General features: G+C 41.4%; 1 protein-coding gene across 10 annotated transcripts in view; it reads left to right on the forward strand.

Moving 5' to 3' along the window:
* Positions 1-15,081, forward strand: part of ROBO2 (roundabout guidance receptor 2) — a 974,141-nt gene that overhangs the window by 822,794 nt on the left and 136,266 nt on the right. For all 10 annotated transcript variants that reach the window (XM_069636436.1, XM_069636431.1, XM_069636432.1 and 7 more), the window contains exon 13: positions 3,216-3,337. In XM_069636436.1, the coding sequence (XP_069492537.1) occupies positions 3,216-3,337 (122 nt within the window). The remainder of the gene's footprint in view (positions 1-3,215; positions 3,338-15,081) is intronic.

Below are 15,081 nucleotides of genomic sequence, written 5' to 3' on the forward strand. Positions count from 1 at the left end.
ATTTAGATATTATACATAAAAGCTTTGTTCTCCTATCTGGTGTATCTGTTCCAGATTCGTTTTGGTAACTTCATCTGGTTTTGTTGAATTTGACACAAGGATGCCGGGCAAAGTATAGTTCAGAATTGTTATTCTTCCATGCATAGTGTCTTTAAAGAGTCACAACAGTTTCCAAACAAAAAAGCTAATTATATAAATGTAAGGAAGTGTTGCAGTTGGTTTAAATGATGCAATTTAATTTACTGTGGCTTGAGGTTATATGTTTTGTGCCTGTACTGATGTTACTATTTGTCAGGGGAAGGATCGTATGGGCCTCCTTAGAGAAGAGTGATACAGTTAGTGCTGTTGTTGTTTCTGATTACTACCAGCAGAACAATAATTAATTACATTTTGCACTTCAGATACCATGAGCCATACCATACACGACATACTTGCTTTCACTTTCACTTAAAAGTGCATATACATAAACATAATGTTTGAAAGAAAAATAATACAAAATACTTTTTTTCCATAAAAGCTATGTCCAACTAACTAATTTGAAACTCTGCACAGTACAATTCTTAAAAAAAACACATCATCTGGCCTAATAAAATAAAAAGAGCAATAAAGTCAAATAGAAACTACAGCATTGTCACACTACCGTTTGATTTTAGCACTTCCACCACAATCCGTGCAAACCCTCTAGCAGGGAAATAAAAGCGAAAAAACATCACGCAGCGTGTTACCTTGTGAAATTATCACTAATGATAAATGTATTAACTGAAGCAGTTGGCCGTCATCACCTGTCCATATACTAAGAAAAACACTGTTTGATTTATCGATGCCAAGGGTCTGATTTACAAAAAAGTTTTTTTCGTTTCTTTTTTTTATTGTGCGTTCAGTTAAGTTAGAAAACTTTAAGCACATATCTTTATCACATTAAAAAGAAAAGAATAAATCATTATTCACCTTTGAATAAAAACAAATCTATAACAGAACTGACACAACATATAAATTAATTGATACATTTGTTTACAATAAGTAATCAAACAGGGAATAAGGTTGTCTTACTTCAAAGAACATTTTTTAAGGTGATTTAGGATATCTCATCATTGGGCAAGAGAAATTTATTTTTTGCCATATTCCATACTGAAAAGCCAGCCGCGGTAATACCAACAGATTTAGCCCCATGAAGGGTAGACTAAAATTGGTGGCCTCGTATGCTATCTATTTTAGTCACGAAAACACTGTATCCCTAGACTAATTCTGGGACAGTGTAGGGCAATCTGTAAGGAAATGTCAACTTGTTTCGACTTTGGTTAAACAGAGTCTCCATTGACGCTCATCTGAAGAAGAGCCATGCCAAGAGCTGATATATTTGTTTGTCGGCAGAATATTGAAATGAAGGTACATGATTTATTTATTTTATTTATTTATTTGCATTTTTAAAAGCACTCACACAGCCCGTGGGCATTGAGGCGCTGTTACAGGAATTGTTCGTTTTTTAGTTGTGTAATTGTTTTTGTCTTAGTTTCGTATTTATAATGTGCTTAAACACCCAGAGGTTTCTAAGTGCGGACCCGGGGATCGAACCTGTGTTGCTTGGTGTTGTCTTGCTTCCAAGGCGTGGACGTTGCCCCCCTGTGTTGCTTGGTGTCGTCTTGCTTCCAAGGCGTGGACGTTGCCGCTGAGCTATCCTCCCGGGATGATGAAACACTTAAATTCAATACTACATGATTCAGTTAAATAATCAGACATCTTGTGCCCCAGATAACCCTGGTGAATAAACTGATTGTATCTTTCGTGAAAATGTTCTCAAATTGGACTTTCCCACTTTAAAACATTTGAATAAATCAGGCTCTAAGATTGTTTCTGAGAAGGAAGTAAAAAGGTCCAAACTCAGAACTACGTGCCTCTTTCAAGCCCTCATTTGTAAGAGCTAGCATGCACATCTGTGTCTCCTGGATGCTAGGCCATGGGTTACTAACAGGGAAGCCAGTGATGATTGCTTGGTGGAAGCGCTTAGACCGTGCACTCTACCCACACCACCAGCCGGTGTCTTGTAGACTGATTTTTCAGGATGGAACTGCCGATGACAAACCCCTTTGCACTGTGCACACAATCCTCAAACCTTCAATGGTGGTCACTCTGCTTGGCTGCTCCTGAGTGAGAGTGTGAAGGGGACCCCTTTGGATTCTCACAAGCCCAGCAATAGGCACCTGCACCAATCCCACCACCGAGGGGTACATTGTACGGCACTTTTTCATGAAGAGCAATCAAGAAGCAGATGGAAGACAGGGTGGCAGTCAGGGCAGAGGAAGAGCTAAAGACTGCACGGCTGGCAGTAGTTCTGCATTATTTTTGGCCATTAATAGAGCTTTGCTGGCAAGGTTGTTGAAAGGAGGCATAACGTCTTCCACCAACTCTTAAATGCGAGTTTTAAGTGGCTGCCTTCATCTCAGGTAAAAAGCATAGACTCTTTTCCTATGAGTTTCCTCTTTGTGCACCTGCACTCTTCATATACCTTTTGAGGGATTGAGTTAGTGGTATATTTTGAACCAATTGTTAATTGATCCAAATGATGCCAGCAGAAATGATTTGGATAGCTCATGCATTAAGTGCTTGCCTCTGACATGATCAAATCTTGCAGTTCCAATTAGTTTGAATCCCAGCACATCTAAATCAATCATTCATCCTTTTGACATCATTAAATTGAGGACGCTAATACTATTATCGGGGTAATTATGACAACTAGTATTCCTTTGTAGGTGAGTGGGATGTGGCATTAAGCATTAGATAAAAACATATCATGAGTATTACTATATATATTCCCAGCATTTATATGGCTGTCCACAGTAGCCCCTTCAGATATGTGCTACACGTTGTAATGTCCCCATGTTGGCAGAATGTATAACACATGCTTCTTTTAATATCATATGTTGTGATTTGTCAAATTGTCATTGTCAACATTATTGGTGCAAACATCACATTTATATAAAGTTATCGTTAGTCCCTTGTTCAGCAAAGAGGTTTAATCAGCCCCATGTGGAGGTTTCGAACTAGGAACACATTTACGTTGTTTTTTTTTTTTTTTATATACATGTTCGTTACACACAATAATATACAAATGCATGCAAATGATCATTTACATATAAATGACGCAAAACTGTTGTTCATGTAGTTGATCCTGTTTTTGGTCTTATTTTTAAAACAAAATATTGCAAATACCTTGACAGATATCAGTCCACCAGCACAAGGAGTGGATCACAGACAAGTTCAAAAAGAATTGGGTGATGTCATTGTCCGACTGCACAATCCGGTCGTTCTGACGCCAACCACAATGCAAGTCACCTGGACGGTAAGACTGTACAAAGAATACGGATAGCGCCTGGTCTGCTTTCTTCCCCAATATGGCTATTTCTCTTAATGATGGAACTGTTCATGTTATCCTTACCATGTTGGGTCTGTTATTTTTTTCAAATAATTTCGAATAATTTCCAACGTGAACAGACATCTATGCATACAGACAGACCTGATGTTTCCAAAACGGTTTCCCAGACGTATACATGTCTACGTTTGTCAATCGAAAGTCTGCAAAATATATACAAGTGAAGGTGAATTGCTCTTCTGGTTGAATGATGTTCTTGGTGAGATGATGGTTCGATGCAAAATAGTCCATGTGCTGTTTAATACTGCAGTGTTCGGTGTGACCAACAGTGAATTGCACTGCAGATTTGATGGCAATGCCATGCTTCACAGTTATGCTAATTCTAATGTGGCATTGACACCCTCATTCTGCAATGGCAGCATGGAATTGCATGGAATTTGGTGTATGGAATCCCACCAACTTTAATAAATAACAAAACAAACATACGTCAATCGATACTATTTGAATCTTTTCCCCAATGTAACATGTTCTCAATTAACGTGTTCTTGGCCATAGAGTCCACAGGGTTGATGTGAGTTTGTAAGAATATTCGTTCTGAGAAAATCATGTTTTATGATGATCCAATCAATCAATGTATTTGTGTAGTGCAAACGGCAGTTGAAGGGTGTGGCTGTTCGTTCCTGAGTGCAAGACCTTGTTCAGAGAATAATGTCTGAAGGACAGCACCAGCCATTTTACCAATAAAAACCCACCTCTTGTCATCTTAATATGCCGGTACCAGCATTACTGGCACATGAAGCCTGCAGTGGGGGTTATAAATGTGGTTAGTGGTCTGAGTTTTAAACAGGGCTGCTGATAGCAATGTGGTTGTTTGAATGAATGGACCTAGCACTCGCTCAATTCAGAGGTCCTCCTGCATTTCCATGGTGGCCTTGCATGCTGGAGCAACTCGTTGGCGGCACCCATCTAAAAGAAATAGATGTAAGTGGAAGCAGAGATTTTTTTATTTTTTATTGTTGATTAGCTTAGCACCAGCAAAGTAATTTCCAAGCATGGGATCAGGATTGGAATTTGTGTAGCGCTGCCTTGCCTGGCTTCAAAGACAAACGTTTTGCCCCTGAGCTATCCTTCCTCCCCATTGATTGATTGAGTGGGAGACAGAGACGGACAGCACCGGGAAGCAAAGGTTTGGGGAAAGATGCTGGGGCAGGTGCAAGCAGATTCCAGGTTGCTAGGAACACAGGTTCGGATAGCTAAATTCAGGCTGCAATACGAAGAAACATATTGGCTTTAGCACCCGCCCTGGATGATGATAAATTCAATATTACATAACTTCCTGAGAATACACCTTTCTCTTGAGAACTGCTGGACCCCAGGCTGAGGGATGATGCATCGTTATCCTTTGCACATATGGAAGACAATTGCGGCAGCTTCAGCTATAATTTGACAGCTGAAGTTGGAAGCCTTCACACTCCTTGCCTCTGTGTTAGCAATTCTTGCACTAGTTTATGATGTAATCCCTTGTCCTGGTGCTTTTTGCTATTGCCTCATTCTTGAAATTGTGCACAGAGTTTTCCCATGGCATTTGCAAGATATCCGCACCTAAAAAATAGCCACAGATACTGCCAATAGGAGACTGCATTGTTGTAAGATTGCAGTCCAAGCACTGACACACCCCGGTAACCTATATTCTCTCGCTGCCAGCAAGCGTTGCTTTCCCTTCCTACAGATTATGCTCGATCAGCTTCTTTGGGAACTTGGAGGAGTCCACCTTTAATCTTGCCAGCACTTCACCTCAGCGAACTTACCCTGAACAACCCCTTGATGGTGTTCAGTAGCAATCTGAATCTGAAGTTATGGAGCTGATGCAAGCCTGGTGAAGGGGTCACGTGGGCAGATTCAGTGATTTCCCTTGGTTCTGTTCTTCAATTGTCTATGGGGGATGGAATAACGGCCTTTTGGAGACAATGGATTAGGTCTTTGGGAGAAACATATAGTGACTCTGGCCCTTTCCCTGATCGTCCAATAAACACTCAGCAAATGCTTCACATTCCCAAGTAGACATTGCTGAATGTGCAAAAAGCTCACCAGGGTCCACTGAGCACAGGCGCCGAGCTAGTTAGAGTGAGATTTTAGATGGCATTCAGAGTGCCAACCAAACTAAGAAGGAAGGTGGAGTGAGGGAAATCCGGGGTTTCCATATCTCTGGCAGCCAAATCCTTGAGCATAAGGTTTCTGCTTCCCATAATGCCAATGGTAAAGAGTGGAGTCAACTAACAGCCTCTGCCCCCTATCTGAAAATCTACACTAGTATACTGTATACAATGCATATTTCAAAGAGAGAGAGAGAGAGAGAGAGAGAGAGAGGAAATTGTAACAACTCAGCTCACATCATATTAACATATTCTGGACTCCCAACAACTAGGTTTCTGGCCCTAATGGGCACAGAGTCAATACTGGTCTCTGTTTTGATGACCTCACACTTATTATGGATCAAGGTGGCATAGAAGGTCTAATCTTAGTGTACTTGTCTGATGAATTTGATACACGTGACCATGCCACTCCTCTGCATAGGCTTCAGGAGATAGGCATTTCAGGGTCTACTTTAGCTTGGTTTTAAGCCTCTTTGTCTCCTAGGACCCAGTCTGTTTCTCTACGCCCGTTTTGTCCTTCTTCAACCCTGATTTTTTTGTGGGGTTCCTCAAGGCTCTGCACTTTCCCCTATACTCTTTAATATGTATGTTGAACCCCTTGCACATCTGATACACTTTCACGGTTTTCACTTCATTTTATACACTGATGATGCTCAACTCCTGTTTCACCTTCATTGCGATCAGGCTTGTACAGCAGCGCACTTGCATGCTTGGACGAGCGCAAATTGGTTGAAACGGAATGCGGAAAAAAAACAGAGGGTCTAGTGGTGAGCCCTCCTGACTCTTCTTTGTGCTAGGTCGATGACTTCTGGCCATCCTCTCCTCTCTAGGACCTCTCCAAGTCCTGGTCAAAATTGTACACAGCTTGGTATAACATACACAAGTTATCTTTCTTCAGGGGCCCAAATAAACTCCATATGCAGTGCTGGTTTCTTCAAATTGAAAAAGTTAAGAAGGATTCTGCCCTTTATCCCAGGTAACTTCCACGCACCAGTCATTTCAGCCTCTATTAATGGTAGTTTGGATTTAGCTTAGCTGAACGATCTGATTAATTGACTGCAGGTACTGCAAAATTCAGGTGTTCATTTTGCCAAAAGCATTCCTTATGGCCATCGTGAATCAGCAAGACCTCCATTGGCTCCCTGCGGTAGCCTGTATCAAATCCATATCTTTACGTATGATTCCTCAAGATTACCAAAAGAAAGATAGTTTGTCCCCTATCAGCCAAAGCGTCTACTGTGGTCAGCCTCCTCTTTTCTGATAGCAGTACCATCCTATTGTTTGGAGCACTGTGGCGGCCACACTTTCTCTGTGTCAGGGCTCAAATTGTGGAATTCCCTTCCTCTGTCCCTAGGCAGTCTATCTGACTTTGAATAGTTTAAAGCTTGTCTTAAACCCATCTGTTTTGATAGACCTGTCTAAATATTTTGTCCACTCTTTCACACGTTAGCTTCGTGATGCCTCTGGTGATTTCTTTCTGCTATACAATACACTATATAAGTGAGATGATGATTATGATGATGATGACAGAGAGAGAGAGAGAGAGAGAGAGCGAGAGAGAGAGAGAGAGAGAGAGAGAGAGAGAGAGAGAGAGAATGGCATGACAGCTGTCTGCAGGGACCAATAGTAGGAGTGTGGGGGTGATGCTATAAAATGTTAGGCCTAGGCAATGCTATGCCTTGGTATATGTGGCTTGATTTTATTCACACACAATGTCCCTATGTGATGTTAAAATGCTTTTTCTGAAGGGTATTCATGCAAATGTGTTTTATTCAGGCTGTGTTCTTTCCCTAGGTTGCAGTGGTATGTCACTTTTCTAAAAAAAAGTGAATGCAGAGAATACACTATCTCTCTTCAGTTTTTATACAATAAGGGGCTGATTCATGGAATTATTTGCGCCGAAAAACAGAGATGTGTGTGTCATTCTGCCTGCAAATCCCTGTTTAACAAATGGGGATTTGCGGGCAGAATTGCACACAAGCATGGGCGTAATTTTAGGGGGGGACAGGGGTGTTTGTCCCCCCCATCTTTCATGGTACACCATTTTGTCCCCATTCATTTTGACGGTGCCCCTTTTCTTAAGATGTCATGCCCTCCGCCAACATTTTCAGCAAAGTTACTCCACTGCACACAAATCCCCGTTTTTTGGCGCAAAAATTCCATGAATCAACCGCTTAATATAGTTGACATTGTTCCGCATGAATTTCGTGATCTGTGTACACGCAAAGAGGACTACAATGGTGGGACCCAAACAACACAAGAGTGTGTGCCCTTTTCGCTTGTTTGAGATATATCAGTAAGCAATGGATTGGTGCTCAGAGTTGACCACCAGGCCCTCCACTACCTCCCTGCCCTAGCATTCTCAACCTCCCTTGCCAAACACCCTATAGGGATACCAACTAAGCCACTCACACATGGCAGTTGAGTAATAGTCATTTGTTAAGAAATTTCACCTGTTCATCTCAGTCACTTCAAGGAGCTAGGATAACCCTCACACAACAGAAAGCTGCATCTCTGCAATAAACTGAAGCATCCATTCCTAGTCAATGCATCTTAGCACCACAGGCACACAAGGCTCCTCTCGGGACACACACGCCGGTGTGCTTGTTCTGTGCCACCCAGAAACAGACTTGCATGCAGAGCTCAGGCTACTGCCTCCCTGCGTGCATCAAAACAAGAGCATAGCGACTTTGCAATGCCCCTCTCCCCGCACCGATGTAACCCACTCTCCTCTCTTTGAGATGTACCAGGGCCCATGCGAATGATAGTGACTTGCAACATAAAACCATGATAACATAACATAACTTTACATATGCACTACTAGGACAACATCACATACAAAGAGAATTCGAATAGCAATGATGCCGTCCTGACAAGATGTGTCACTGTCTGAAGTCTCAATGGACCATTAGGCACTGCCAAGGCAGCAGTAATGCTTCACCCCCCTGAACTAATGGCAACCTTAATACAAATGCTGATTGTTTTACGTTTGTTCCAAGGATACATTGTGTTGTCCCAACAAAATAACTACAACTTGCCTTATAACAAAAGCCTTCCAGAGCACGCATACCTATTCCTCAACTGGATCCAGTTTATACTGGGTTTGCAGATTGTAGATGTCCAATGCCTCTTCATTAGACCAGAGTCTTCTTACTTCGCTTTCTATTTTAAAATGATTGCATAGAATTCAGACATACAAACTAATATGTTTCTGCTTTATAAGAAATTCAAGGGAAAGCAATGCTTTGGAAGCATCACACTGTACTTAAACACATTGCAATCAATATGAATACACGTATGTTTATAAAATGAAATAGCATTACTAAAGTCAAAATGTCATTAAAGTGACTTATAAACCTTATAATATTCCTTAGCCTTAATATTGTAACTATGGGAGCAATTATGCGAGCTGAGTAACACATTGAAGCACAAACAAGCCATGACTGTCTAGGATATCAACATTTCAATAACATAAATTTCAAAGGTATCCATTTAGAATGATAAACTCATTCTCACAATGTGGTGTTGCCTTTATGCAATTTAGTAGATTTAAATATTTGAGCTGAATGTTAGTGCTTCATGCGTACCATTGGGAATAGAGAGCAACCCCTCTGAAATGCACTGTTTGTGTAGATTGCTCCTGGTATGCTATGCATTTTCGGCTTCTCCAATATACATCTGTATTTTAGAGACTGTGGAATGTCGATAGGAAAGCGTCCAGCAGTTGCCACATCCAGGTGTTAACCTGTTCCCATGGCATTCCGGGCAAATTATGTGGTGCGTAGAGAAACTATGAACAGTGAAGACATGCATGTGGTAGCTTGGCTTGTGCACATGTGTTTCTGCATAACTAAGGTTGCAGATCCTTGTTATTCAGTAGTACAATGCTGTGTGTAAGTACATAGAAGAGCTCTCCACTGCCTTAAATGACGATGACCCCTTTGCATAGGTAAGGAGTTTATTTCGAATCCACCTGGTGTGAACAAGAACAGCTATATCGGGAATTATTGGCACCCTTTCTGAGACCCCCGAAACACTCAGACTCTCCAAGTATTATAACATATGAAGTTACTGCACTTTTGCAGTTTAAGTATAGGGAGGTCCTGTATTACCAGTTTAAGTGTACAGATGGGTTAGCTTTGAATCCCACAATGGATGAAATATGCAGTAGAGAAAGATGTTCAAATTAATCAATGTTGTCTGTAAATGCTCCTCTTATGTGATCTTCCAAATTAGGCTAATGATCTCTCCTAGACCAAGGGTAGACAACCTCCGGCTCACACGTTATTTTGGACTACCTCAACCATGATCATTCACTAATAAATAAGTAGGCCAGGGTTAATAGAAATTGTAGTCCAAGACATCTGTAGAGCGCCCGGAGACCAGCCAGATGGCAATGGAGCAAGGTATGAATCCTAATACAATAACAACAGTTGCAGACCCCTGACCTGTGCAATGTTATTATTGTGTGGGATGCTTTTAGGAATACACACGTTTGTGTTCTTTTAATCTCTGTTTGATATTCCTTTTAGACGGTCTACTTTGTTTGTTTTTATAGGTTTGTGTCATTCAGAAAGCAACACGTCTTGTGGGGTTTTACTTGTTTCACAGTTACTCTCTGGATATCCGCCAGGGGTGTTTCTAGGTCTGGAAAACATCAGGGACTAAGCTAATTTGGGGACTAATGGGATTCAGGGGTATCCATAGCCTTTTGTCTGTAACTCCTAAGCTTCTATCCTGGGCTACAACCAAAAACATGGGGCTACAGCCCCCTCAAACCTCCCTAGAAACGCCACAGGTATTCGCATTTTTTCCGCAAATCCCTTGTCAGTTGGCGTCCTTGTTGTAAATAAGTGGTGCATAATGAGGTGAATAGTTGTCCGAACCTCTGAACACATGTGATATGATAATGATATGATAAGTTATTTATAAAGCACTTAATACTCAGAGGTTTCTAAGCACGGACCCGTGGATCGAACCTGTGTTGCTCCGTGTCATAATGCTTCCAAGGCAAGCATGTTGCCGCTGAGCTATCCTCCCAAAACCGGTGTTATTTACACATTTACATAGAGTAGTTTACAGAGTGGTTTGTGTAGTTTGGGTGGACACTTGCTTGGTGCAGGTATATCCTTTCTGCTCTTTGGACCTTTTGAAGACCACAGTTTCTATTATTACATCCCTCCTAATGGTCACACATGTGTTTAAAACCTTTTTTAGGTAATAGACATGTATTGCATAATGAGGTTGCTTCATGAGTAAATAGGTTAATGTTTGGTCACAAGTTTGAGTCATCACTACACAGCATTAAAAAGTCATGAATATAATAATAATTGTGAATTTATATAGTGGTATGAACCCTCAGCTATCTGAGTTCTGCTTATTATTACCTACGGTGTGTGGTGCTCATTTATTGACCTCGAAAGGATGAATTTGGCTCTGCCAGGATTCGAACCTGCGTTGGCAGGCTGTGTGCTGATTTCAAAGCGAGCGCTCTACTCGCGGTACTATCTGACCAGCAACTATGCCGACATTATCTGAGGTAGTCACTTTGTTTTGTAATTACTGGTTGAGGAAGTCATCTTCCGGGTTACTTATGATAACATTGTCATTGTTTTAAAGAGATACATTATTTTATTTTCTTTACTTTGTGTATATTGGCATGTCCTCCTTATCACCAAGCCACTGATGAAGGGCCACAATGAGCTACTTTATAAAAGTATCTAAAACACACATCACGACAAATGACATGGAAAGAAGTGCACTGCTCTCTCAAAGAGTATACACCTGTGTACTAGATATATACATCTTGCTGTACAGGAGGCCAGGAGATCAAACTCGTAAGTTGCAGTTTAGACCACATATAATTGCCACATTGTCCAGTGGCCATGTTGTCATACAACAGAAAGACCCCAAATTGAATCCATTATGAACATCGGTTTCATTTTGCCAGAGATATCTTCAAGCTGTTACAGCTATAGAACCAGTGTGTCATTCCAGAAACGTGTTCACTGGTGCAAGTGCAATGTTTGAAGCCATTGGCACTAGAGCAAAAATAACCCTAGTGTAAATGGTACAAGGTCCTTTCATCACAGGGCGTTTTTTCACAGGGTTTTTTATCGAAAAAAAATATATATATATATGGGATGTGGGTTTTTGGTAATAGATATAAACTGAAAGGGAATGGGGGTTGAGGGAAATTAATGTAAAACAAAAGTGATTGTTTTTTTCGATAAGAAATGTGCAGTAAAAAACCCAGCGAAAAAACATCCTGCGATGAAATGACACCGTGTAAATATCTATTATTTCAATGCTATTTTACAACAAAGCATTGTTTGCTGTCGTGCTCTTACATTGTCCTAGACACACAAGTTGAATTATTCCCCTGGTGAAAAAATGCATTACGGATACATTTTATTGTTTTAGGACACTTTTTGCCCTTGTCCTATTTAGTGCAAAATTACAAATGCAATAGTGCAAACGAGGATGAAATGCATGTTTAAAAGAGCGTGGCATAGCCAGATATAGTGTGCGGCCCCTCTGACCATTTTGTATGTGTTAACACTTGAAAGTGGACACAAGGCTCCTGATTTGCAGAGCGTTTTTCGACTTTCCCATTGAAAAGAAGGCTATGGCATTTTGGGTATGTTGAACTTTTTTTCTATGTCCAAAGCTTGTGTTCAGCAGTAGGGGTGCAGAGGGAGACATGCACATACTTTTAGAAGGTCTAGAGGGTCAGGAATTCTGCTCTGTTACATAGAATGCCTTACACTCCATATTTGCATTGTTCGGTGTCTGGTCATTGCATCTAATTCCATTCCATCTAATGCCATTCAATCCATTTTTGTTTCCATCTAAAAAAATGTGCACCTAATGCATGGTTTTGGGGGGTAAAGGGTTCATTTTTGTTCAGGAGGATTTTATAGGGTAAAAGAAAATAAATGCATACGATGCACATTTTGTAAATGGAAAAAATTTGATGCAAATGCATTTAGATGCAAGGAATTCGATGCAATGACCATAAACCACATTGTTCATATGTAATGCTTGCAGGTTGCTACTTTAATGCATCCTTACCTGTTGCAACTTTATTTAGAAAAACTATACTCCTCAGGTTGTTGACACACACATCCTTCAAAGATGAAATTACAGAGGTCATGCCTTATCGTGTTATGTATCACCACCAACAATCAATTACCTAGACATGTTAAAATGTTTAAAAGAAATTCGAAAAGTTTAATTACTTTAGGGAAAGGTAATTCCCTAGTTTTCATGTACTGGCATATTTTAAATATCCCCTGGAGCAAGAACTCGACGTCCCGAAATGATATGCCAATCACGCTGTGTGATTGAGTTTTTCCATATGCTTCATGAAATACTGTCAAAAAGAAGTTCATCCTGTAACTGTAATTAAAAAGAAAATGACTGTATTCGAAACATGTCCATTTTACTCTCTCTCGAGTAGAATAGGAAGTTATTCAAGTGTCGGAAAACTCCTATGAATTGGACGGCAGATGGAACAATTGCTGAAGGCTAGGCTGCAGGGGAATTTTGCACAGGGGATTAAGGGATGAGAATTGACATGCACAGGGGTATTCTGTAACGGGTGCTCAGACTGTAACTAATTGGGCTCAGCTCAGCCAGCCATAGTTGGAGGGCATGTAAAGCTTTACGCTTCTGAAGCTGTTGGAGAGATTTATGTAATAATTTATCAGTTTCTGTAGCTCGATGTTTATTCATGACATGTGGGGAAGGGGTGTCAGTGGAGGAGAATTAGGTGCTGAAATGTTTATGTATAATGATTGGAATGATGCTAACGATCATTAAGAATGGGTGAGCTAGGTAAAATGTAAGCTACATTGCCCCGGCCTCCTTTGATGTAAGTGTAGATCCGCGAAAGGGGAACACACTAATCTCAGCGCAGGAAGGCGAGACAAGGATCTGTGGCTGAAGCATTTTTGAATGACAGAGAAATAGAGGAATGCATTGAAGAATCAAAGATCGCGTGGATTGGAAATCTATTGTGGCAGAGTTGGCCAGAAGCAGGAGCAAGAGGAAACCCAGGAATGAAACTGCTCACGTAATATCACTTCTAACACTGAGGGTTCAGATAATATGAATTGAATCAGTACTGCCAATTTAGGCCCTGATTCATGGAATATGCTGCACTGAAAATACGCACCAAACCGCGCGCAAAATACTGTTTGTCGATTCATGGAATCGAATGTGCAGTACTTTTTTATACTTTGCGGGGACTGCGCATTTTCTGCAAATCTCTGCGGGCAGCCTTGCGCGAGACACCATGCAGAACATGGGCGTGCCTTGCACAGAGGACAGAGTAGGGGCCGGAACATGGAAAATGAAGTAGAACAAGGGAAAATGTGGACGTAAGAGTGACTACCTGCAGGCCATCCATTGAACGCCCACAAATGCGTGGAATGAGACGTATTCCTGGATCCAACCGCACCACCTCTCATCAGGGAAATGGCCATGCAAAGCGCTCATTCTCTCTGCCACCCGGAGGCAGGCGTACAGACACGTCCGTATAGGATTCACTGCTCAGAGGTAAGATTGCATGTTGGATTTAGCAGTGCGGGCACACGGTGTGGGTACCGATAGAAGTTAGGGGTGCACGTTATCAGTATAGCTGGTTGCAGTGGGTTCAAACAAATATTGATCAGGAATTACAACTTTTACGATGTTGATAGATTGCTGGGAATAGTTATGAGGGACCCTACGCAGTATTGTCAGGGTGCTGGCTTGGTTGAAGGGGATGCCACGCATAATTACAGGGGTGCATGAGTTTGCACCCATGGATGGCGCACAGGTGGGTATTAGTGGCTGTTTGTGCTTTGTGGGGGGCATGGCAGGGGTGTTCCGGCTGCGGCTTGCATATAGGTTTACTTTGTGGGAACTATGAATACCAAGTGCGTGTGGAAGAACGTATGCACGCAGGCTTTGCAGGATCTATGCTGCCAAAGTATCTGGGGTTTCTTGTGTTGTTATGCAGAAGCAATGTGCCCCCATTTGCAGTTTGGGAATATTGTTGGGATTAAGCCTGATTTGCATGTGGCCTTTATTTTATTTATTTGCATTTTTAAAGCACTCACACAGCCTGCGGGCATTGAGTCGCTGTTACAGGAATTGGTTTTATTTATTATTATTTTTTTTGCATATTTATAATGCGCTTAAATACCCAGAGGTCTCTAAGCGTGGACCCGGGGATCGAACCTGTGTTGCTTCATTTCGTCTTGCTTCCAAGGCGAGCACATTGCCGCTGAGCTATCCTCCGAAGAAGAATGATATGACAGGCTGTACAATATTGGTTTGGAGCCGAGTTAACAGTAGTGACCACACTTATGATATATTTAAGACTTTCAATGGACCGAGCTTCAGACTTGCAGTGGTACAACTAGGCGAAGATGTAACAACTTGCACCTGACAGCACTACTGTTTGAGAACAAACCCAATATTTAAAAATTCCTTAAGTCCATGATTAATCACACTTGCCGGAGACCAATGCCCGTTGTGGGCGACAAGTGACGGGCATGACTAGCACAAGCC

The sequence above is a fragment of the Ambystoma mexicanum genome, chromosome 7p (genome assembly GCF_040938575.1).
Source record: "Ambystoma mexicanum isolate Mex_15411 chromosome 7p, UKY_AmexF1_1, whole genome shotgun sequence".
Lineage (NCBI taxonomy): Eukaryota > Metazoa > Chordata > Amphibia > Caudata > Ambystomatidae > Ambystoma > Ambystoma mexicanum.